Source organism: Nesoenas mayeri (assembly GCF_963082525.1).
Source record: "Nesoenas mayeri genome assembly, chromosome: 3".
NCBI lineage: Eukaryota > Metazoa > Chordata > Aves > Columbiformes > Columbidae > Nesoenas > Nesoenas mayeri.
The window spans coordinates 24,751,541-24,776,513 of record NC_137544.1 but is presented as its reverse complement, the minus strand read 5'-3'; the positions used below and the strand labels follow the sequence as shown (position 1 = coordinate 24,776,513).

At 34.9% G+C, this 24,973-nt stretch overlaps 2 protein-coding genes across 6 annotated transcripts in view; one reads left to right on the top strand and one right to left on the bottom strand.

The window, feature by feature from the left end:
- The window catches only part of ANGPT2 (angiopoietin 2), a gene marked incomplete at both ends in the record, with an annotated part of 38,949 nt that extends 20,856 nt beyond the window's left edge, over positions 1 to 18,093 (top strand). Inside the window, 8 exons of one of the 3 annotated variants that reach the window (XM_080342423.1) lie at positions 206 to 361; positions 2,475 to 2,596; positions 4,341 to 4,573; positions 6,859 to 6,986; positions 11,492 to 11,593; positions 12,107 to 12,273; positions 16,426 to 16,556; positions 17,933 to 18,093. In XM_080342423.1, the coding sequence (XP_080198549.1) occupies positions 206 to 361; positions 2,475 to 2,596; positions 4,341 to 4,573; positions 6,859 to 6,986; positions 11,492 to 11,593; positions 12,107 to 12,273; positions 16,426 to 16,556; positions 17,933 to 18,093 (1,200 nt within the window). Of the gene's footprint in view, positions 1 to 205; positions 362 to 2,474; positions 2,597 to 4,340; positions 4,574 to 6,855; positions 6,987 to 11,491; positions 11,594 to 12,106; positions 12,274 to 16,425; positions 16,557 to 17,932 lie in introns of all 3 variants that reach the window. The other 2 variants (XM_080342422.1, XM_080342424.1) reach the window with 2 other exon arrangements.
- MCPH1 (microcephalin 1) overlaps positions 1 to 24,973 on the bottom strand; it is a gene marked incomplete at both ends in the record, with an annotated part of 125,413 nt that overhangs the window by 57,892 nt on the left and 42,548 nt on the right. For all 3 annotated transcript variants that reach the window (XM_080342419.1, XM_080342420.1, XM_080342421.1), the window contains one exon: positions 22,539 to 22,616. In XM_080342419.1, coding sequence (XP_080198545.1) covers positions 22,539 to 22,616 — 78 coding nt within the window. The remainder of the gene's footprint in view (positions 1 to 22,538; positions 22,617 to 24,973) is intronic.

The window sequence follows — 24,973 nt, the reverse complement described above, 5'->3', positions numbered from 1 at the left end:
TTTAGACCACGGGTGGCCACGCATTCCTTGTCCTATTTGCCCTTCCTCTCACAGAGCTTAACATTGGGAAACTTCACACAAATGTGTAACAGACAAGGACAAGGAACAAATTTGTTTAGCAAGGCGGCCAGCAGGCTTACTGTACTACCCCCCCCTCCAACATTTAAAGAATGCAACTATCTTCTCTCTTTCCTTTCCCATGTAGCTTGAGAATTACATCCAAGACAGTATGAAGAAAGAAATGGTAGAGATCCAGCAAACTGCAGTGCAGAACCAGACTGCAGTAATGATTGAAATAGGCACAAACTTACTAAATCAAACAGCTGAACAGACCCGCAAATTAACAGATGTTGAAGCACAAGTAAGTAATGAATTTCAACCTAAAAATGCTTCTACTTCCCAAACACCTACAACTATACATATTCAGCAATTAGAAGTCAATCATTTTAATCAACAGCTCTACCCAGCTTAGGGAAATATTAGTATTTGGTTCCATTCATTGTTCCATCTCAAGCTCACTGTTGTCACTTAAAATAATTCCATTACAGCAGCATTTGAAGTATCTCCAGCAAGATAATTGTTACATTCATCTTTAAAGATAATATACTTAAAACTACGATACTATGTGCAAGCATCAGTTGGGTACTAGTATGCTTTTATACAGGCCTTGTTGTGTATCTCTGTTGATTATTCACCTTTCACGACCAGATCTTAGCTAGAAGAGTTCCTTCAAACTGCCTTTGTTCCATTTACCAGGTCAATTGCTTTTTTACATTTACTTTTTCTTTTGTATTTTTTAAAACTTCTTATCAAGAAAAATGCTTCTTTTTATGAATATTTTCACAGATACTATAAGTGAGTTAACATTTAATTTCCAGCACAATGCACTATGTTACTGTTATTTAACAGAAGGATAAATAAATGACTCAGAGATAGATCAAGAAAAAAGGAATTAGGATGAGGCTACTGGGAAAGCATATTCACATAGTAGTAAAGTTGCCTGCTGTACATATTGTTCTCTAATTTATTTCAAACAAACAAAAAAAAGGGTTTATCTTTAACTATTGCTTTAATTGAAAAGCATTCACTACAATAAGACTTTCTGTGAAATAGAACACAGTTTTTAATATGTTCTAAGGACAAGTCAAATCGATGTAGAATGGTATGTATTTGTAGTTTTGCTAACATGGTAGGAAAACTCAGATATGTAATTCCTAACACAAATAATGAATATAGCACGCAGCACATAACATTTTATATAATGCAAATTGCATGCAAACCTAAAATCCTTGTTAGACATTTTACTGTCTGTAGAATTCATCCAATGATTTAAATTACATTTTTTAATCTAAACCAAGCTTTGTGAACTCTTTGATTAAGTGATAGTTCATAGCTCACAGGCATACTGAATTCAACTTTCTCATTATGCAGGAGCCCAGTGTTTTGCACATGTTGAGAGAATGTGTTTATTAATTCACAGTAACATCTTTATGGAAATTATTCAATTATTTTCTGCTCAGAGGAAGAAAATCATCACTGTAACTTTCCTTCTCTGCTTGAAATTACTGGTGACTGGGTTAAGAGCTTAATTAGCAACATAAGGAAATTAACCAAACAATTGCTCTCTCAAGGACACTTACTTCTGGCAATAGTTTTCAATTACACTGAAGTGTGAAATCATGTCCTGAATGACTGTTTAACATGAAGGACATGAGTAATCAATTCTTCCTGCCAAGGAAAGCCAGATTCTGCTGGATTAAAAAAAGCTGTTCTAAAACAATGAGAAAATATTTCTAGAAAACATGCCTAAAAGTAATACAATCCGATACAAACTGAAAAGTATCTTCCGTATTTCCTAATATCTGCATTTCTTCATTTAAAGATGCAAATAAATGTAGACAGTAAACAATATGTATAGAAAAGCTAAGATTAACATGCAAGGAATGAATCAACAAAAGTGCGGTTCACATGATAAACACTTTAAAATACAATTTGGGATTAAGGAAAATAGCTAAGAGGAAACTGTCTAGTGATTTCAGGACTGGGCCAAGATTTCAACTAGTGAGAGATAAGCAAAGTACTTTCTTTCTACACCAGATTGAGAAAACAACTCAATTTAAATTATTCTCTGAACAACAACCATGATAGTTCCAGTAATGGAATAAGAATATCATAACAGAGGACAAGGTATGACAGCAAAAACTAAAAGGCACAGTAGCTCTCAGCCATGGATCTGAAACGCAGCATACTACTGAAATATTCTCAATGATATATGGTAGTGTAACAAAAAAAATAGTGTAACTCTTTGTTCTTCTTCATTCTAATTCTATGAGCATTATTGCTCAAATTAAGTGTTCAAAACCATTTTTTTAATTATAGGCTTAGAGATTTGCATGATTTCACAACATAAATAAATTACAATTTACTTAAAAGAAGAGTATTAATTTTTGAATATTTTTATAAATTTTATTTAGGTATTAAACCAGACAACCAGACTTGAACTTCAGCTTTTGGAACACTCTCTTTCAACAAACAAACTAGAAAGACAGATTTCAGATCAGACCAATGAGATAACTAAATTACAAGAAAAAAACAGGTAAGTTTATTGCTATTCCCTGAAGTGACCTTCTAATGGGTTTAAGGACAAATATACTCAAGTAAAAAAACATAAGGCCTTGTACAGAAGCTCCCCACAACCAGCTGCACTCATTACAAAGGTCATATATTATTGAAGTCCTAGGCAATCATGCAGGTTTATTCTTCTTGTGTTCTGTTTATATATAATTCTTCACTATCTATGAGGAGCTTAAGGTTCTTAAGCACTTCTCAGTACTTCAGTTGTAGCCAATTCATGTTCTTCTTTAGACTTATCCAGATGAAGTTATGGATTATGTAGCTTGACTCAAACTAAGCCAGTGCAACCACATCTCTAAAATTTTATTGCCATGTAGTACACAGCTATCCAAATACACAATCATGTAATTTCCACAGGTTTTTCTGCCATGGTAAGAAAAGTCAACTACTACTCATATTCAATGTTCCTTAACTAATCAATCTTCAGAAATTCAGACTGATCACCAACTGTTACTCCTGTCCATTTCTGCACTCAGCTGTTGGCCAAACACTCATACCTTTTTCAAGCTAGTTTCGTTCTCCTATCACCAGGGTCTTATTTTACTTTTGGCAATAAATAGTTTACAGAGAAATCTAAAAGCAGCAATAACAGTAAATTTTCTCCTTCAAAGCCGTGTTTTTCAATGAGAACCATATGTGCAAAGTGCTTTTTATTTTAAAAGAATTAGCTTTAAAAAAAAGGAGACATGTTTTGACATTTTTGTTCACTGCTCTACTGCGTTTATATATGCTCCCTAAAGGTCTTATCTGCCAGCTTAATAAAAACAAGCATCCTTATCAAATGGAAAGCAAAGTAAATACTGAATTTTAAACTGCCACTCTTTTTTTTTTTTGCATTGGAACTCAGCAGCAGATTTTAGATGACCTTTGTAAAACCCACAGAAACGTAAAAGCATTATTTCTCACCAAACAAAAGATGATATGACATTGAGCTAATCTGCTTGGAACATAGTTATAGAGTTCAGGATTTTTTTCAGTTACAGTAGTGGATTTTAGGTGAGCTTCTCCTTTCCAGCCATACATCTTTTAACATCAGCTTTTTCAGAGTCTGCATCAGAACAATTACCAATGAAATAATTTTCCAGCCAGTTACCTACTCATGCCAGGTCCAGAACTGGAGATGGGTAACGCAACTTCAAGAAACTTTTTGCATATTTCCCTGTCTTAAAACTGTAACTTTTTCTTTAAATATATATTGGATTATAATTACAGGACATTTGAAAAATTCATAGGTTCATCTTTAAATAAGTTCAATTTTTAATAGGGTAAAAACATGACATCTTTCACTATTATGCCTAACCTGTGAGCAAATGGTACTCCAGACACCTTATAGTCATAGGTAACAGATAGTTTGGCTTTACATCCATATTATACTCCCTGTACTTCTAGTACTACTATCCTTTTTTTCAGGTCCCAACTATACCTTTCCTTTCACAATGCTGAATTATCAAAAACCCCATTGTTACACTTTAAAAGCCTGCAATACAGACTATACTTGATAATATTGCTTACTAATGTACTAATTAATTGTATAATAAAGCACCTATATCAAACCAAACTCAGCTTTCATCTAGCTTTCTACTGCATGCACAGCATCATGAATGAAGTTGAGTACTTATGAAGAAAGAAACTTCTGCAACAGCTTGATTCTCTTTACATGAGCCCACAATTGCTTTCTGAGAGCCTAACTGTAATCTTTTATTTAGCTTTCTAGAAAAAAGAGTTCTTGAGATGGAAGACAAGCACACACTTCAGCTGCAGTCAATAAAAGATGAAAAAGATCAGCTTCAAGTTCTAGTAGCCAAGCAGAATTCTACTATAGAAGAACTAGAAAAGCAGTTAGTTACAGCTACAGTAAACAACTCAGTACTACAAAAACAGCAACATGATCTGATGGAGACTGTTCATAACTTGCTTACTATGATATCTACACCAAACTGTAAGTAAAAGCAGACATGCTTATATCATTTGAGTGACATTCCATAAGTTGTGTACATTATTATGTCTAAAGTCTTACTACCAGTTTCCTCACACTTCTGCTTCTCAAAAAGCATTTTTTTTCCATTTAAATTCTACATCTGAGTTAACTAACCTATTTTTAGGGGTGGGGGGAACAACCACAACGTTTATGTGGTTTCTTTTCAACATTTTGCTCATCTTCTGTGGTTTTGATTGGTTTCCCTGCCCATTTCTCCAGTGGTTCAACAAAATCCAGAGATGCCAAGTGTGATTCATCTCACATGGCATACACTCGTCTGGCAATACCCACTCCCTTGACCACATATCTGGGTTAGGCTGCATGATGTAGATTCTCTTCCTGGCTCACAAAGGTTACTTCTGTCACTGCTCATTTCTCGATGCACATAGAGTTGATCAAAGAAAGGACAAATTATAGTGGCTATTGAAGGCAAAGAAATCAGTACTGGCCCAGTTTTTATATGCCCCAAACAGAAAGCACCAGTCCAGGGCAGCAGGTGGTCCCCAAAGTCCTCCAGTCTTTTACTGAAGCTTCCCTGTTTGTCCTAAAAATCCTTCAACCTAGCAAATTTTACAGGCAATAATCTCACTCCCATATGCCTGACAGCCCTGCAACAAATCATAGCCACCAAGCATAGCTTCCAAATTTATGCTGATTCATATGCTCCATAAAAAACCCACACAAACCATAAAATGAAAGTTATGACTAAACAAATTAACAAATTCCTTCACTTGAATTTCTTGTCTGATACGAAACTTTGACAAATTAAGAAGGTATAGTTGTTTTATTAATATCTAAAAGAATAAGGAATCTGGCATGTTTGCCTGTCAGGTTCTCAGGGCTGGAAACACATAAGCGTATAGAACCTCTAAAAAAATGATTTAAAATTAAATACTAGGAAAAATTCAAAACAGTTTTCATAACAACTTAAAAGACAGCATAGATGGACTATGCTACATCACTGTAAGGTGGATCACAAAAAAGGAAAAGTGTGTTCGCAAGTCCTTGCTTTCAATAGTGTTCTAAATAATATGATGTTGTAGGTTTTTCTAAACAAAGTAAATCCCAAGTTTTTTGTCTGAATAACTGACACTGTCCCCTTAAATACCATTACCAAGGCTGTACATGTTCCTGCTGATGTTATCTGCTATGCTAGTGCACAAATAAGTAAACAAGTCAAAGTCATGTTGGCTACAACACTGTTAAACCCAGAGTGGAAAAAATAATGAATGTTTGCCAAAAAGACAAAATTAGCAGGGAAAGCTTCTAAGACCATATACAAACAAAAGAGTGTGGAAAAGCAATTAAAACACTGAATGTGTTATTTTTATATTTAAGGCGAAGCATGTAAACAGGTAAATAATGAATAAGCAAGCTAAAAAGAACATAATAAGCAACTGTAATACAAGCATGATTTATATGGCACCTAAAACTTTGCACTAACTGGCTGTGCTTGTTAGATTAAATTAAAAGGGAAAATACACAGAACCAACCCCAAAAGGGTCAAATATGAAATATCAGTCAGCAGGAGAAATGCCAGGAAATTCCAACCTCCATAGTTAATAAAAAACTGAACAAGAAGATGAGCCTTAGATTGTTCTGTAAAATAAGGAGGCTTAGACATATTACAATGTATTTTTTACACAAATGAATTCCAGAAGGGATGTTTCTTTAGTGGGCTGGGCTGAGCTACCAGGCTTTTGCTTGGGACATATAAAGTGGCTCCTGCTCAGCACAGGGGCAGAAAAACTAGCTAAAACTTTGTAAGAGTAGTTATTCCAGTCAGCTGTATATCAAAGATTTCATAACTCATATGTTATATTTCACAATATTAGAGTACTGGACAAAGGCTGTCATTAATATAATCAGTTGCTAGTGAGGTATGTTTGTAACAGTAGGTAATGTGGGCAGAGGTTGCGATGCATGTAGGAGTTCAGCAAAGGCAAAGACTGGAAGCAGAAACTGTTCAGCTGATGAGATGCTGTGTCCTGGGGTTTTTTTATTTGACGTATTCGTAAATGTCAGCACTTTGCAACCTATCAAGCAACAACGCTCATCAGAATAACATCTCTAAATAATATAAAGTAATAATACACATAATTGATCCTTCGAGCTGTCACTTCTTTCAGGACCAGGCATATTTTTTGGAACTGCAAGGCTTTAAGCTGATTAGATTATTAATTGCTTCTTAGTAACTTTTATTAATCTCCTCTTAATGCCTTCAATTTCTATTGTATCCTTAGCAGCTAAGAACAACTTCATCGCTAAAGAGGAGCAAATCAGCTTCAAAGACTGTGCTGAAGCTTTCAAATCTGGGCTGACAACAAGTGGAATCTACACCTTAACAGTTCCAAACACTGCACAAGAAAAGAAGGTAAGATGTCAATTTAAGTTAAAGCAATACCCCATACCTCTATAGAAGAGACCTCGAGCTAAAAATGGCACTCAGAGGATGAAACATTGGGTGCCTGACAGAGATGCTCCATCTACTGAAGTAAATAAAATGATAAAGCTTCAGATAGTATAATTCAGTTGAAACAATCGGTAAAACCTGAAAGGGAGAAAAGTTCCAAGTGGACTGGGAGGATAAAGAGCCAAAATCTGCAGTGAGCATTCTGAGTAACAGGGCTCAAATGATGAATGTTTGTTTCTAACTTTTCAGACACAGCATGCTGAGGAGGCTAAGGGACATTTGAATATAGGCAAGAATGCTTAATATATTTCTTAGACAAATACTACATAATTTAATAATGTTTTTATTTTATTATTTTATATTATAGATGTTTCATTACAATAAAGTGAAATATTTTATGGGATTCCTAAGGCTCTACTTATATCAGAAATACTTGGGAAAAAAACTAACAGAAAATGTACAAAAAAAGACAAAAATGAGGGCACATGTGGAAAAGCAATAGGTAAAACTCTGACAGAGAAAGTATGTTTCTTTTCCAAGTTTTGACAGAAAAGGTTTAGAAATTAAGTTCACCAGTGACTAGTCTTTGAAGTGCCAGAACTTCATCTAGCCCAAGCCAGACTTTGATCTTTACCCTTACAAAGCTCTCAACTAAAGGAAATAAGCAATTTGTTTAGGTAAGATCTATAAAATACAATACATAAAACCTGCAATTTTTGCAGATGTCATCTAGAGATGATTTTTTTTTTTGGAGGGGAAAAAAGAGGCTGATTTTCCTTTTGAGTAGTCTAGTCTATATTCAATACATCTGTTTTGTGAGAAAAACAGTTATATAAGATGCAAGAAAGTGTTTTAATACACGTGAAGCAGAATAGTATTTAAGTAGCATAGATATCTACAATCACTTTTAAATGCTTAAGGACATGCAAGCTACTGCATCTCTAAAGTAATAGATTGCAGCAGTCTCTGTTAGACATCTGAGGAAGGGTTACATTCCTTGAATCTCTTAATATTACTTGTCTCAAGCATTTACCTTTCGTTTTAATTTTACTATCATATATATTATATAGAGTACGCTTTTTTTTCTAAAAGCAAACACAAGTGCATGCCCTATTACAGAACGAAAATTTGTCATAAACTCTGACACTGCATTTTCAAAGCCATAAATGTTAAGGCAATTTATGTGATATGAGAAGTCAGAATAATGCACATTTCTACAAAACTAAAACCTACCAAAATATTATTTTCCTGAAACAAAAACACAATTGGAAATTTGCTAGACTAGAAAATATTAAATGCTTTACATTTGAACATGAAGGCTTAAAACACTTTGCAAAAATACTCATTTTAATAACTGACTAGGTTAAAAACATAATTAAAGTATAAAAATCTAATTAAATTACTAATTCATTTAATAATATGAAGGAATTTTAGTCTTATTCTGCCCACTGCGTATAGAACACAAAAGGCACATAAAAAGACAGTGAAGGTTTTGCTTACTATATGACATGAAAAATAAGAGACAAAAACGTTTTAATCTGATGCAAGTTTTTTATACAAATATAAATGCACAAGAGGAGTTGTCAAGGGAAGTGAAGGTTTAGGGATAATCAACACGTTACACCATTGTCAACTGTTTATGATGTGGATGACCACTCGGACCAGGAAACAGAATGACCTTTTTTATTTGCCAAAAGTGCTGCACTACTGTTTATGTTTTTGTCTTTTCCTCTTGTAACACCTTCTGACCTCCCAACAGGCTTATAAACAACTTCTGTGTAATCTGTAACCGACCCCACTTTACTAGTTTGTCTCCCATCATAATCCAAAACTAAAGAATTGCATACGAGAGCTGAGAGGAAAACAATTATTTCATTCCATTAATATTTTCAAGCTTTCAAGCTTTCCTGTTCTGCACCAGGACAAAAGCTAAGTCCTTTCAAAAACACAGAGGAAAAACAGCCAAAGACTGCTGACGTGAGCAAAAATGGCAGAGGCGAACCCATGAAAAGTCAACAGCTTCATGTTTACAGCAGTTATCCGAACCAATTAACCTCCTGGTCCTAAGCACGCAGAATAGTTGAGGCTGGATGACCCTAATACATTAGCTCAGCCGTTATCACAACTATCACCAGCACATTACCTCAAAACTTAAAATACTTGCTGAAGCATTGTCTGAGCTCTTCCCTATTTCTACCTCTGTTGAGCTGAATTTTCATCCCAGAATCAACACACATTGCAAGCTGAGGCCCCTTTAACCAAAACTTTATTGCAGAAAGTGATTTGGGCAAGTTTGAATTTACCAACAAAAAAGGGGTTGCATAACTTTCCTAAAAAGTGGTCATTCAAACAATTAGATAAAGATTTCAAAAAGAGCCCAAGCCATTGACTGTGTGTCTAAAATACATATACACAAATTGTTTCCAACCTCAAGCATTAAAAAAGAACATATGTGTAGCTTCTCCGATACAATAAGAGGTCAGATGAGGGATTTTTTGTGAATTTCAAGAGTGTCGTCATCTGTCTTTTTCACTGGTAACTGGTACTAGGTCAAATTACATTATAAACCACATGTGTAGTTATTTTTTTTTCCAGAACAAGGCAACTAAGACCGCAATTCTTATCTAGTCACATCTTTAGGAGCTAAAGATAGCAGAACACAAAATCATTGAGCATCATGACTCAAAAGTGTTCAGACAACAGCCAAAAGTGATGCAAAGAGAAACTGCACAGAGGCGCTAACAGCACTTGCTTTGGTATAAAAACTGTAGTGGATCTTCATCCTAATAGCTCAGCCAGAGCCTTACCACTCAGAAAGTAGGTCTGAAAACACACCTCAAATACCCTAAGGTACAAGACAAAAAGATACTTGTTCTGAAAGTCAACTTCCTAGACAGTGAAGGCATCAAACTGATGGCTTATGTGCTTATAATCCTTGGAAAAGGGGCCACTTCTGGTTACATGTACCTTATGGCATTTTCAAAAATACAGTGCTGATCTTTAGCTGAAGGTGAAAAATATAAAGAGCTGACCTTAGCCCTCCCAGTGCTACAACTGCTAGAACTGTAAGTACTGAAGCAGTTCACAAGATAAATCAAATATTCCCCTTGACAATTTGTTGTAATTTGAGAGGCTAATCTCTTTATTCTTTTTGGCATCTGTTTGAAGACTCCTGCTGCCTGCCTAATCTTGGTATCTATTTTTACTAGTTTTATGAAATGTTACATTTCTTCCTTTTGAATATAATACCTAGGCTAGGCTGAAAGGTCAGAAGAGTTCTGTTCTAGTAATGAGTGTTACAGAGAGCCTTATATGCTTATCATTTTACTGGAGAATAGAGATTTTTTTTTTTAAAAGAAGCTATAGTTCAAATAAATGCCTCCTCTCCCCTCGTCTTTCACATAAATTATGAAGAAATTGTTCCCTCTGCAGACTGACACAGCAATTTACTGTGTTTATTTTAAACTAAGCAAATCCTTTCCTTAATCTTAATTTTACTGAACAGGCTATCTCCATCCTTAAAATTACTTATGAATATACACCATTCACTTAAATATTTTTAGTTAAAAGTAATGAAAGTACATCAACTTATTTTATTCATAATTTTCTGTAATCTTTACTGCCATTTTTCTTCATTGACTTTATTCTTTCCTAAATTAAAAATGAAGTGTATATGTAGATTTGAAGTTCTATAGTAAATATTTTCATGTTGTTTAGTCAGATAATTGATTTCTAGGTAAATGATCTGGAAAGCAAAGGAATCACTCTGTGAGCAAAGCTGAGTATGTGAGGCCTTGAAAGAGCCTGAAAGCAAAATGTTTCACTGTATGATGCTTACTCGATAGGTGGCGAAATAATTTTCACTTTTTAACTAGTTCAAGGGGGCAAGTGCACAACCACAAAGTACAGCAGTTAGAAACTATACACTGAAATCTCAAACAGTAATCTTCTCATCTTTTAAAACATTTACTATGACACTAGAAGGAGATGATGTGACAAGTACACTCCCTTTGCCTATGCCACGCTTTCCACCCAAGAAAGAAAAGGATTTCCCTTTCCAAGGGCATAAAACTGGCATCTTTTAGAAGCACTTAGAGATGGCTGACATGAAATTTTTTGGTGTGGAAAAATTATAATCCCAAATTTACACAAACTTTATGAAATTGCTACTGATAGGAAAAATCTACATGAGATTTTGATGGACTTATCTTCTTCAACTTCTTATGTTTTTCAGTTCCTACTAAATTGCTTCTCCCTTCGGGAACAAATCTGCAGTACCTCAGCACTGCACAAGCACAACTGATTTGTATGAAAGCTGTGAAAAACATAACTTTTAGTTTAACAGACATTTTGCACTTGTACATTTTGAAACTTGCCCCTATACAGAATTATGCAAAGTGCATGCTTTGTATTGTTGTTTCCATGTGACTTCATGCACTTATGCTGTTCCATGGTTACTCTGGTAGGCCTACTGTGACATGGAAACTGGTGGAGGAGGTTGGACGGTCATTCAGAGACGTGAAGATGGCAGCGTGGACTTTCACCGGACATGGAAAGAGTACAAGATGGTACACAATATTTTCTGAAGCCTTAATATTATTTGTTGTTATTATCTGAGATCCGATACAATAAAGTGATATTAATAGCATCCTTAGAATGTAAGCAGGTTTTAGAAGTCGTCTTTGTGCTTAGATGTTAATTTAGAAAATGTCAGAGTAGTAGAAGTTGTTTGCCTAAGCAGACTTGCAAGTGTGATGTTTGTTTTTAGAGGAACCTCACTTTTCTTTAATCAACTGTTCCATGATATGCCATGATATTTATATTTGTGTTTCTAGTGGCAACGGGAGAAACTTCTCCAAATCTACTAAATAATATTGATTCATTATTTCAGATTCCAGAGTTTGTGTTTGCTGAAATCAGCTTTTTGAAATATTACAGATGTATAACCCTCACAGACACAGTAAAATTCTTAGTTGACATACTGAAAACTATTAAACTTAAAAACTGATAAAGCGATCATTTCAAACTTGAAGAAAAAAAAAACAAAACAAAGTTATTTTAATATACAACTTGAATTACAGGGATTTGGCGATCCTGCTGGGGAGTACTGGCTGGGAAATGAGTTTGTTTCTCAGCTGACTAATCAGAAGCGTTATGTTCTCAAAATACACCTGCAAGACTGGGAAGGAAATGAGGCATATTCATTATATGACCACTTCTCTCTAGCAAGTGAAGAACTAAAATACAGGTAAGCAGAAAAATCAGATCTGAATTAAAAATTATGTAGTAAAAACCATTCTAGACTGTGTAGATGCAGGACCTTCTCTCGTATGAAATATGACATTTTTTCATTTCACTCAGAAAACGTTTACTCCATTTTTCACCTATTGCCTAAACCAGTTTTAGTAATAGTTTTTTTTCCCAACAGAGAGAATGTATATTTTACTAGTGCACACTGGGTGAGTGTAATACACAAGATGCACAAAGATAACAAATGGTACAGTACATTGTAGGATAAGATACATGTGCCAATATAGTGAATGGCAGTGCAGTCTTCAGGGCTATAGGAACCTGCCTGCAATTCCTATTGAATCCTAATTCCACGCAATAAATACATTTCTGGAAGGTGGATGACTAAGACGAGTAATACTGCAAGGAGATTTTCCACTTAAGTCAGTGGCTAGTAGGAGCTGTTCTGTCATCATGAAGAGCACACTGAGGTAATGCTGCCGTCTCCTTCTGTGACCCACTGGCTTGGATTCTCCAAGAATAGCATTCCTACCTGTGAAAATGAAGCTACTAGCTAATGTCCAGTCTCACCCCTTACAAACTTGCAAATCAAAGTGCTAGATTTTAATGGAACTATTACTTATGCTTCCATCATTCTGTAAAATGTAAAGCTTCAAAATTGCTTCTTACATTTTTGGTTAAAATAGGAAATAACGTACATTTACAATAAATACTTGGTACATAAATATTACCGTAGTATTATACATTTTAAGTAGTAACATAGTATTATACTTTTTGAAAAAGTATCAGTCACAGCTGAAATATATAGGCTGGTCAGTTCATACTTCATTCTCCAGGCTCTCTTTAAATATAGTAGGTATTGTTTGATTGGTTATAGAAAAAAATAGAGACTCTACAATATAGCAGATGCTTTCCTACTACATGATCCAGGAAATGTTTCTTTTTAAGAATCTTACAGATTCATGGAGCTTTAGGTGACTGGACAGAAAAATTGCCTAAATTTAGATTAATTTTTCCAAAAGTTCTAGCCACTACTTTTTGTAAACAAAGTAAATCTGACACTCAAGAGAGTTGATGCTGTTACTTCAACTCAAGTCTTACATGCAAAGCGATCCAAAACTACCAGCATCTCCCTCCCCCAAAACATTAGATCTTAATGCCTGAGTAGTATACAGTTGTCTCAACTCCAAAGAAAATATTTTTTCATCTGGAAACAGTCAGAATCTACAACAGAGATTTTTTTTTTAAATAATGCTTTAAAATACTTATAAAGGCAACCTTTGCAAAATGGGTCATTACCCTTGTCCAGTTACAGTACTAAAAAATAATTACTGAAAATGAAGATGGTTGTCTGGAAACAGACACTTTATTTTAAAATGCAACCAAACATGGAATGCATCATAGAATGCAGTGGTTTAGAGAATATGTTTAACATTATGAAAAAGAAAAAAACTAAGAAAGTATTCAATTAAGAGCAGCTTTCATTGCATTAAAACATCAGTACATTCTGAATGCTGGAAAGATTATGGGTTGGGTTAAAGAACTGAATATTCATATTCATATAAAAATTTGGATCAGAGTGAGCTTCACTTGAATCAAACTTCCTGATCTCAAAGTTATGAGGTCAGGCCAGGTTGCTCAGGGCTTTGTGCAGTTGAGTCTTTATAACCTCCAAAGATGGAGACTGCACAACCTGTTCTACTGCTTTTGTCTATTCATGGTGAAAAAGGTTTTGCTGATATTCAGTCAGAACTTCTCATTTCAACTTATATCCACTGTCTCTCATCTTCTGTTATGCTAAGCCATTCTGGAAAAAATTGAGTAATAATAATAATAAAGGAATAATACTCTGTTTATAATAGACTTCAAATAATAATTGAAAATCAAGCCTAGGCTCATACATTATACTTGAAACCTTTAATACCATTTATGTTAGAAATTGGCTTACATAATTTTGAACTTATCTTAAGTAAAACCACAATATTTAAATTTTTGAAAGAGATTTTTGAGAAATTCTATAATGAGCTGATCTTTTGAAACCTAAATGAATAAAGAATTTATACATTTTTAATGTTTTCAAATAGAGAAAATAAAATGAGTTAAAATAACCTGTTAAACTACCAAAGACAACTTCTATCGTAAGCAGAGAATTACATTCAAGATGAAGACTGATTGTGGGACAAGCTGGCTCTCACAGAGGCAGATCTCCTTGTTAAACAAATAGAGTATCTCTGAGATACTCTAGGAGCTATTTGATACAGAAATGCAATTACTAAAGAGATACTGTGGGAGCAGAGGGTTCAAGTCCTTCCAATTCAATGTAACACAGTAATAGCTGTGTAACCACGCCCCCTGTTTGGTGCCCTGTGTCTCTCCCCACTGAGACTGCATCTGCAGCTGTATGAGCAGATCCAGACAGCAGCAGCCTCACTGACAGCTCACCTTGCCAGGGAACTGAAGTAAACTTAAATACCTCTGTTTTCCTTAATCTCTTTATCAGTGATCTGGATGAGGGGATCGAGTGCACCCTCAGTAAGTTTGCAGACGACACCAAGTTGGATGGGAGTGTTGATCTGCTAGAGGGTAGAATGATTCCACAGAGGGGTCTGGACTGGCTGGATTGTCGGGCTGAGGCCAATTGTATGAGGTTTAACAAGGCCAAGTACCAGGTCCTGCACTTGGGTCACAACAACCCCAGGCAGTGCTACAGGCTCGGGGAACAGTGGCTGGAAAGCTGCCTGGCAGAGAGGGATCTGGGGGTGTTGATTGATAGCGGGCTGAATATGAGCCAGCAGTGTGCCCAGGGGGCCAGAAAGGCCAACAGCGTCCTGGCTTGAATAAGGAATAGTGTGACCAGCAGGACTAGGGATAGGTACTGGAACAGGCTCCTGGGGAGATGTCAGGGCCCCAAGCCTGGCAGTGTTCAAGAAGAGACTGGACAATGCCCTCAGACATGTGGTGTGAACTGTGGGGTTGTCATATGCAGGGACAGGAGTTGGACTCAGTGATCCTTGTCGGTCCCTTCCAACTAAGGACCTTCTGTGATTCTAGGGAAGTGATTGTTGCCCTGTACTTGGTGTTGGTGAAGCCTCATCTTGAATACTGTGTTCAGTTTTGGGCCCCTCACTACAAGAAAAACATTGAGTTGCTGGAGAGGGTGCAGAGGAGGTCAATAAGGCTGGTGAGGGGCCTGGAGCACAAATCTGATGAGGAGCAGTTGAGGGAACTGGGGCTGTTTAGCCTGGAGAAAAGGAGGCTGAGGGGAGACCTTATAACTGTCTACAACTACCTGAAAGGTGGCTGTAGCATGGAGGATGTTGGTCTCCCAAGTAGCAAGTGATAGGACAAGAGAAAATGGCCTCAAGTTGCATGAGGGGAGGTTTAGATTAGATATTAGGAAATATTTCTTCACAGGCTGCCCAAAGAAGTGGTTGAGTCACCATCCCTGGAGGTATTTAAAAGATGCATAGATGTAACACTTAGGGACATTGTTTAGTGGTGAACTTGGCAGTGTTGGGTTAGTGGTTGGACTTGATGATCTTAAGGGTGTTTTCTAACCTAAATGACTCAATGATTCTATGGTTTAACACTTATAAATATATAAACAACACAAAAAGGAAGAGTAATTAGGAAAATGGAAAGCGAAATATTGAGAAACTCCTAAAATTTCAGTTACTAGTTGGTAATAAGTAGTCCAGGTAATGCTATTATCTTTCACAGATGCAATGTTGTAATGCTACATTGCTACATTGCCATGCTGTGCTAACAGCTAAATACAAATCAAAAAAGTTTAATCCAAAAATTTTAAAAAAAATAACTGCACACAGCATACTTAAAATATTAAGAAATGCATGATATATATGAAAAATTCCAGGAGTTATGATGTGCCTGCTCTCATTTTCTTCTAATATGATATGAACAAAACAGTCATCTTTACAAATGAGAAGGCTTTTCATTAGAATATTGTGCTGACCATTTCTGCTCAAATGAAAACATTATGCTGCAAAAGAGCTTACAACATTATATTGGCCAGAAGATAATGGAATTATTGGAACAGGATATTTATTGCAAACTATTCCATCATTATTTTGCAGATCAACTACCATTAACTTCCATGTAATAACTGTTTTTCCATTCCTCACTTCTACAGGATCTACCTTAAAGGACTTACTGGGACAGCAGGCAAAATAAGTAGTATAAGCCAACCAGGAAATGATTTTAGCACAAAGGATGCAGACAATGACAAATGTATTTGCAAATGTTCACAAATGCTAACAGGAGGTAGGAATGTTTTTTTGTTTCTCAGTCTTCCTATTTTTATTGGCACCAAAATAGTCTATGAGATAAATAGTGATAATTTTGACAGTAAATTTTGACTATTGAAGAAGTCCAAAACTCACACATAGAAACTCTAGTATGGTGACTCAAAGTGATATTTTATCATTTGACAAAGGTTAAAATAAAACAAGAGAAATTAAGACGGGGAAAAAGAAAAAAAACAGACTCGCAAAAGTTGGGGTACAAATAGTCTGTAATTGTGGAACTAAGTAGAGCAACAGCAGATTCTTCCAAGGAATGAGATAACATAGTCTCAGAGATCAAAATATTCAGCTCCCCCAAAAAACTTGTTTTACAGATTCATTTGGTCAGTGAAATGTTGTATACTGTACATGTTGCAGAAGGGTACAAGTATTTAATTCTGTATTTCAATACAGTTATGAAATGGCAAAACAGAAATTTAAGATACAACACATATATGAGATATCCACATTTTTTCTAAGGATGCTCACTGGTTATTTGAGTTTTAGGTGATATTTATATCTTGAACTACACAACTTATCCTGGAATTTGTCAATCTACAATTCCACATTCTGAAATGTAAACAGCTGCTTTGTAAATTTGACTTATCTTCCTTTTGTCTCTTAAGGAATGGTTTGCTTCCCTATAGCACAAGTTGAAAGACAAAAGGAAACTTGAGTTTATCTAAAAGGATAATTGGATTACTGCCTTGCAAAACAGAACGTACACATTATCGCCATCATAACAGAAGTATAAAAATATTATCTTATGAATAAAAATAAATTTTCCTTATGACCCACTAACAGGTCAGGACCATAAGGATACAAAATAAGTTTGGGCTGCTTTTTTTCTCCTATTCCTTCTTACTAAGATTCAGCACAGAGGTTTTGAACTGATCTTCACAGGGAACTGAAACAGATAACTGAATTAATCCTCTAAAAACAATTAAGAAAGGAATTTAGATCTGTGAAGAACAGTGATTTACCAGAGTAGATAAAACCCAAAGACTACTCCGTATCTTTATAGTTCAAGTCAAGTTCTGCCCTGAGACTGTCAACAATAATATTTGATATTGATAATAAATTAAACTTGATTGAAGACCTTCCCTTCTCAATTTTCAACTACTATGTATTACATAAGCTTCAAGAGTATGTAGTGAATACATAAATACATTTCCCTGCTGAGTTTGAGACAAGTATTTTATCCTGACACTTCAAAATCCTAAGAAGGAAAACTTGGTTTTAGATTTCTTTTTCATTTCGGGACAACAGAGTGTTTTTATATACTGTTGTGAAAATTACCTGTGCTGACATTTTCATCTGCTGATGTTTTTCTTTGGTTTCATCTCTGTCTTGCAGGATGGTGGTTTGATGCATGTGGTCCTTCTAACCTCAATGGAATGTATTATCCATTACGACAGAACAACAACAAGTTCAACGGTATCAAGTGGTACTACTGGAAAGGCTCAGGATACTCTCTCAAAGCCACGACTATGATGATTCGACCAGCAGATTTCTAAATGCTTTTGCATTATGTGAATTATGTATTGTTTAGTTTTCAAAGACTTAATTTGCTGAGCATGTAAACACACATTTGCAACTTGTCTCATTTTCAAGCCCAGAAAACATGTGCTAGTGTTCTGAAGGGATCAGTTCAGTAGGATTCCTGAACTGCAAAAGCCTTGATCAGCTAAAGCTCATATTACTCAACCAGATGCAAAGTCTAAAGCATCAACCTGATATAACAGGGAGTTGGCCAAACGACTGAATGAAAAGAACATCCAAGGAACTGCCAGACAACTTAAGGACTTTGCTTTACTGATCATTTATTTTATGGATGTGTTAGTAAATAACTGGAACTGTGAAAAATACCTAAAATAGCTTTAGAAATATGCATTTTGCCTCATCACTGAACTTCAAACAATACTCTAATATAAAACACTCAACTAGATCTAGAACTATTTATCTCTGTGTTATATTTGCCTTTTATGTACATAAAAAATATTGTCTTGTAATTAGCTCAATACCGTAGTTAAAGAATACAGTCTTCCCTCCTATAGTCTCCTAAACAACTTCTTACACTTATTCAGGGATTTTTTTTTTTTCCAATAGCCTGTATTACTTTATTTAACAGAGACCAAATAGCATTTAAGTACTTTGCATTTATTCCTGGGAAATACCATGTACAAAAATCACCATTTCTTTCAGTTTCTACTTATTACAGTCACTATGTTTAAGTTAAAAAAATCCCTGCAAACTACAACATAGTATATATTTCTTTATATTTTTATGATGATTGCACTTTTTTCTTTTCCTGTCATTTACTTGTAAAATAACTGATGAGTATTTTATAAACTGAGACAACGGCATTAACACCAGATGTCCGGTTGTCTATGACAATCATTTATCACCTGGTGCTGTAGTACATCTATATGTTTTGTAAAAATAACCTAACTGAAAAAAACATACACGTGTTCTTTGATACAATTAAATTTATGCTCATGACTTAAGACACAAACTACCACATTTTCAAAACAGGAAGAAAAAAATGTGAAAGTTATCTAAGGTCATACTGCTGGTTTTTTTCAGTAAGGTTAGGACTTCTCCCTAGAAATTCTCCATAGGCAGGCCGCAATGTATGACACAATGTGAATAAATTACGCTACTGGGTGATTTTCTGCCTTTTTATTTTTTTTATTTACTATATGCTTTAAAATTGGGTACTGAACACTGCAGTTCAGACTGAGAAGATATTTCTTCATAAATCACACACAATAATTTTGTGGAGTTTTTTCCCCAAGTTAACTTTAGGCTTTAATTTTTATGCTTAGTCTTTGACTTAATGGTTTTGTAAAATTTTAATTTCAGCAGATGACTGAATCAGTTACAAGGCAAGAAAATATCTCATACAAAACCAAAACAAAAATGCCAGACACATTTCTGGAGGCATACTTAAAAGAAGGTACTGTATCTTAAAGACAGTAAATAATTTTGAGAAGGAAAGAAGAAAATGCTTCATTTTATACCGACGGTCATTAAAGCTGCTGCTAGAGAACAACACCACTCACACCACAACCATTCTTCTTTACTGAAAATTTGTGTCAGCATTATTAAAGAGTAGAAGAGACAAAAAATAATTCTAATATCCCTTCATGGTCTGATCTTACATAAATGTAATGAATGTAAATTAACAGTCATCATCTAAAGAATTGCATAACATTATCTCAAAGTATTTAAGATTACTGTTTAATATCTTATTGTTTCTCCTAGCAAAATTGTAAGTAGATATAGATCTCAAACTAAAAAAATACTTCACAAAATTGCTTTCATGAATTTCTAAGAACTGTCTTAGAGAGCAAGTCTAGCAGATGGTCAGGAAGCTATTATAGTAAAGGAGCTAGACATACCAAGAGAGGCCAAGAGAGGCCTTTTTTTCAGCCTAGAGAAAGGGAAGGGGAGATCTTACTGCTGTCTACAACTGCCCGACTGAGGCCACATAGAAGACAGAGCCACACCCTCCTTGGAGGTGCACCACGATGGGACAAGAGACGAGGACAAGAGGCAGCAAACACAAGTTGAAATTGGTGAAATTCCACTTAGAAAGTTGCATTTTATTTTTAATCTATTCATTTATTACCATGAGGGTGGACTGGAGAATTCCCTTGGAGTGGAGTGTTGAACTAGACAACATTCAGAGGTCTTTTCTAATCTAAAGTATTTAATGATTCTATGAAATGCTAAGTCTAGGTTACTGTATTTTCAGCTTCACTGCATTTAATCTGACAACTAAAGAAAGTACTCCCAATATTGGAGATAGTAAGCATATCCATCCCAGTAATCAAAAAAAATCAAAACAAACAAAACCCAAAACTTCTTAAAAGCCATGATGGAATCTGGCACAGATGAATGCTCAGCCTGGCAAAGGAAAATAGTGCTAATTGCTAGTTGACATTAACACTCAATATTTTAGTAAGAAAACACTATATGTTGAGAATAATATTGCATGTCTAGATTCGATTTGCTGGGAAAAAGTTTTATAAAGTTTAAGACTTCCATAACTATTTTGGTAAAGTGATCAAAGATATTGATGTAGAAATTGAATGGATCAATTGTTTAATGACACTTTTATTTTTTTTTTTTGAAAATTGAGTAATTTATAAACACAACTGTAAAATTTTAGAGTGAATATGTTTTTTAATTATATTTTATCTAAATGAGATTACATGGTTTAAACTGCAAACACCAAAGTGAAGTGATGGGAGGACATTTCGGAAGGAATGCAATAATAGGAAAAAGAAGACTGCAACAACTGCTTTGAACCTGGTACAAATAATTACAACAGCAAGATAACCACTTCTTTTATTCCTTCCTGTAATCAAATAAACAGTATATAAAACTAGAGTGCACTTCCATTGTCTCTAAATACTTCTTAGGAAGCAGAAAACAAATAACATGAAAAGAAAGGGAATATAAATAACATTAATGTTCAAATAATAACCACGTTTTAAAAATAAACTGTATTACATTAAGAAACCAGGATGACTGAAGAAGAAAGGACTGGAAAGGTGATGGAATTATCACCTTGGACACTGACTTTGTTCCTCTGCAATATGAGCATACTGCAAACAGAAGTGATTGAGGTTCTCAGCACTACCATAACCTCCCTCAATTTTATCTTCTCACCATCTCTCAAGCCCTCCTTACTTCTGCTTCAGTAATAAAAACTGTAAACAGAATCCAAAAAACAACCTCAGCAGGAATCACTTCCAAAGAATGCTATGTAAGTTGTTACTGATAACATTCTTGTTTAATAACCAAGGTAGTCTGAGAAGAAACAGAAAACTCCAAACAGCTCAATCTGAAGTAGTGTGTTCTATTCTCATACAAATAAAGAAAACAGGAAAAAAAGAACAAGCGCTTACTTATTTTTCACATCAAGTTTTGCCACTCTCAATGTATTTGCTATATTAAAAAAAAACACAACATACTTCCTCTTTTTAGAAAAAAGCACCACATTATAATGGATGATTAATTTGTTTGGGCTTATTTTAGAATAACTGCTCCAGTTTCTGTACACTTTGAGAACATACAGTTTATAAGCATGAAATAAAGTCTTCATCACGAACCGGTAAATTTACATAAATAACAGGATTAGAAAGAATGTTAAAAATAAGTTCCTAACAGTTCATAAAATTATAGTAATTATGAAGTTCAAACACCATTAAATGTTTTTTCTTCAAATCCTCTGTGAAACTGTGAGAAACAAGTAGCTAATAATAATATATTTATCTAGCTGCTATAATGTAAGAGAAATTGTGAAACCTTTTTGGCACAACTATTAAATGATTGACTAGTAACCTGCTAGAATTTTACTTGTTTTAAAACCAAAGTAAAATTACAGTTTAATCAATTACAACCCACAGAGTGCAGATACACTTGTATCTGCACAGATATACCATGCCCCCATAGATATACTTTTGCACTAGTTCACAATTCAGTACTTAAGAAGTATCATTAAAGGCAGGAAAAATGCTTCATTTTACCTACTTAGTAGTTTTAGAAGCCTATAATAATTTTCCAGTGCCACAGTCATTTCTGGACTGAAAATATTGAGTCTATGACCTGACACATTTTTCCATGAGGCAACAACATGCCTCTCCAGTTTATATGCAAGCACAGATAGAAATTAAATATGCCAGAAACAAAATAAAGGACATTTATACTCAAATAAGAAGCTAGTTTATTCAGATGTTAACTGGTGAATCAATTTTTTGGATTTTCCATATATACCAAAGTTTTTGCATACACTTCAAAAAGTAGTGGGTGGAGAAAACAACTCCTTAAAGTATTTGCTTTAAAAAAATACTTGTGCTTGTAGGCCTTCTAGGTCACAAAAGCTATTTAGAAGGCCAGTCACTTTGCACATAAAAGAAAGTTCACAAGCTTAAAGGGCCATTAAACTTACAGGAGCTGCAGGAAAGGTGGATGAAAGTTCATATGGTTCCTCTGAGATCCAATGGCCCAATTCCAAAGACCAAAGAACCTAGAACAAGTTAAGTGGTAAGTAGAACTCTTATAATTTCTAAAATAGCAAACTCTTTGAATGTGTAATTAGAAGTAACAATGAAGTTACATTAGTTGGTTCTATGTTTAATTTACCCAAACTAAATGATTCTATGAAAAAAAAAAAATCAAGCAATCAGGTACAAATTTTACAGCTGAAACAAACCATTAAAATACCAAAGTCTTATTTCTATGCATAGCTATGTTAAATTTCAAAACCTTCTGAGGATATTAGAAGAGTGAGCCTTTTGCATCACAATACATAAAACTGGAGTAAAGATTTGAAAAGGGGAGTCTGCTATATCAGTTCTGTTCTCTTGATTTGGTTCATTACTGAATTTCAGATGGTTCCTGTTGGCCCATTTCTCCAGCCTGTCAAGCTCTCTCTGAATGGGAATACCCATCTGGTGTGTGCAGGCACTCATCAGTTTTGTAACAAGTTCTGCAAACTTGTTGAGGGTGGACTTTGTCCCATCATCCAGACCATAAATGAAAATGTTGAACAATATTGGACCAGTATCAGCCCCTATTAAGCTCTTGTACATAATCCGCATGTGAATCAGCCTGCAAATAAGAAAAACTCTGTTTAATTCACTAGTATCCTCTTCTGTCAACTGCATATTCTAGATCACAAAAAACAGCTGCTAACAGTGCAGAGTCCTGACTGCATAGATTAACGTGATAATTTATGTTCAATTGAGCTCTGAAGCACTGGATTGATGTGAACCTTGGAGACCACTTTGGACAAGTTTCAGTCTTCTGTTCCCAGCAGGGTCATCACACAATGGTTCACTTTAACTCCTCAGGGACTACTCATGTTTACATATTGAAAACTGAGGCTATATTAAAATATTTCCTCTGCTTGTCACAGAAATTATCCTCTACTGATAAGATGGGCAAATTAATATAGTAGTTGAATTATTATTATTTTTATCCACTACTTGAAGTGGTTATGCTTTCAGTTTCTGAAATACACTTTTCTTGTTGTTGTTGTTGTAAAATTTTCCCCAAAATATTCTATTCAACATTTTTTCCTGGGTTGATTTTCTAAACCAGTCTTCAAAACAATTTATAATGATAAGTTGCATCTGGCAGACTATAATATTAAAAGCCTCACAAAGAGTGTTCAGAGACTATTCCTCTAGTGGTAAAGGCGGCAGTTTTAGGAGAAAATGAAACAAGACTGAAGTTCCTACCAGGGCTCTGCCCTTCAGCTGTATAAAGGGTGTTTTCCTTCTAATTGCTATTTAGTTTAAATTTGAAGCACAATGTGAAGGAAGAGGGATTTATTTTCCTCATTGGCTTCATCAATGTGAGCTGAGCCATAAAGCTTCTCATATAAGTAAGAGACCGGTAAGTTCTTTGCCAAGTTTGTCCACTGTCACACAATTCAGCAACTTTCCCCTTTTACAGATATTTGAGCTTTGCAACATCCTTCCTATAGTTGTCATTTGGCAAGCCTTAAATATGAGTAAAAAAAAAGCATTGTTACTCACTAGTGAGACACAGCACGATTCATACATGCAACCTCAAAACCCACAGCAACTCTCCAATACCTTGCTGCTTCTATAGCAACAGGTAGGATTATGTGAACAAAAACTGTGTGTATACTCTCAAAATTAGATATATGGAATTTATTAGAAAGTAAATCCCTGTTCTTAGGACAATTCTATCTCTGGCAGTCACATTTTCCCTAAATGGTTCTCTAGTCATTTCAAATGTCTGTTTCTTACTGTTAGCACAGCCATGCACCATTAAACCGTTGTCATTATCCACCTTAGAACACGCTGAATTTCATTGGTGTGTTAAATTATTCCCATGCTTGGTTCACAATTAACTGAAATATTCTGTATTTTTTTTTTTCTTTTGGAAGGAGATGCCACACAAATCCATATATTTTTGCTTTTTATTAAAATTATAATACTTTGCCTCATAAAATTTGGGAAGCAGTGCTATGACATGTTCCCCTTAGACAAAAATTGGCATAATAGATATCAAGCATCATAAAGTTATCCTTCACAGCTCACTAGGTAAACAAGATTCTCAGCTGAACAGACTTATTTATAAACTAGTAATGTATCTCTTATAAAATGGTTTAATTGTATGTAGAAAAATAACTTTCTGTAAAGGGCACTTTTGCCCTAATTGTGTTGCTATAAGCAACAAATTGTAAACTGAATTTAGAAAGTAATCTTGTTATAAAACCAAGTTCTATATTCTTCAGTCCAAAGTAGCTTATGTTTGATGAATTTCAGGGGAACCAGCAACCTCGAATATGAACTGCTACAAAAGCTGGTGTTTTGTGTGATGTGGCAAGTGATGTTTTCCTTGGGAAGG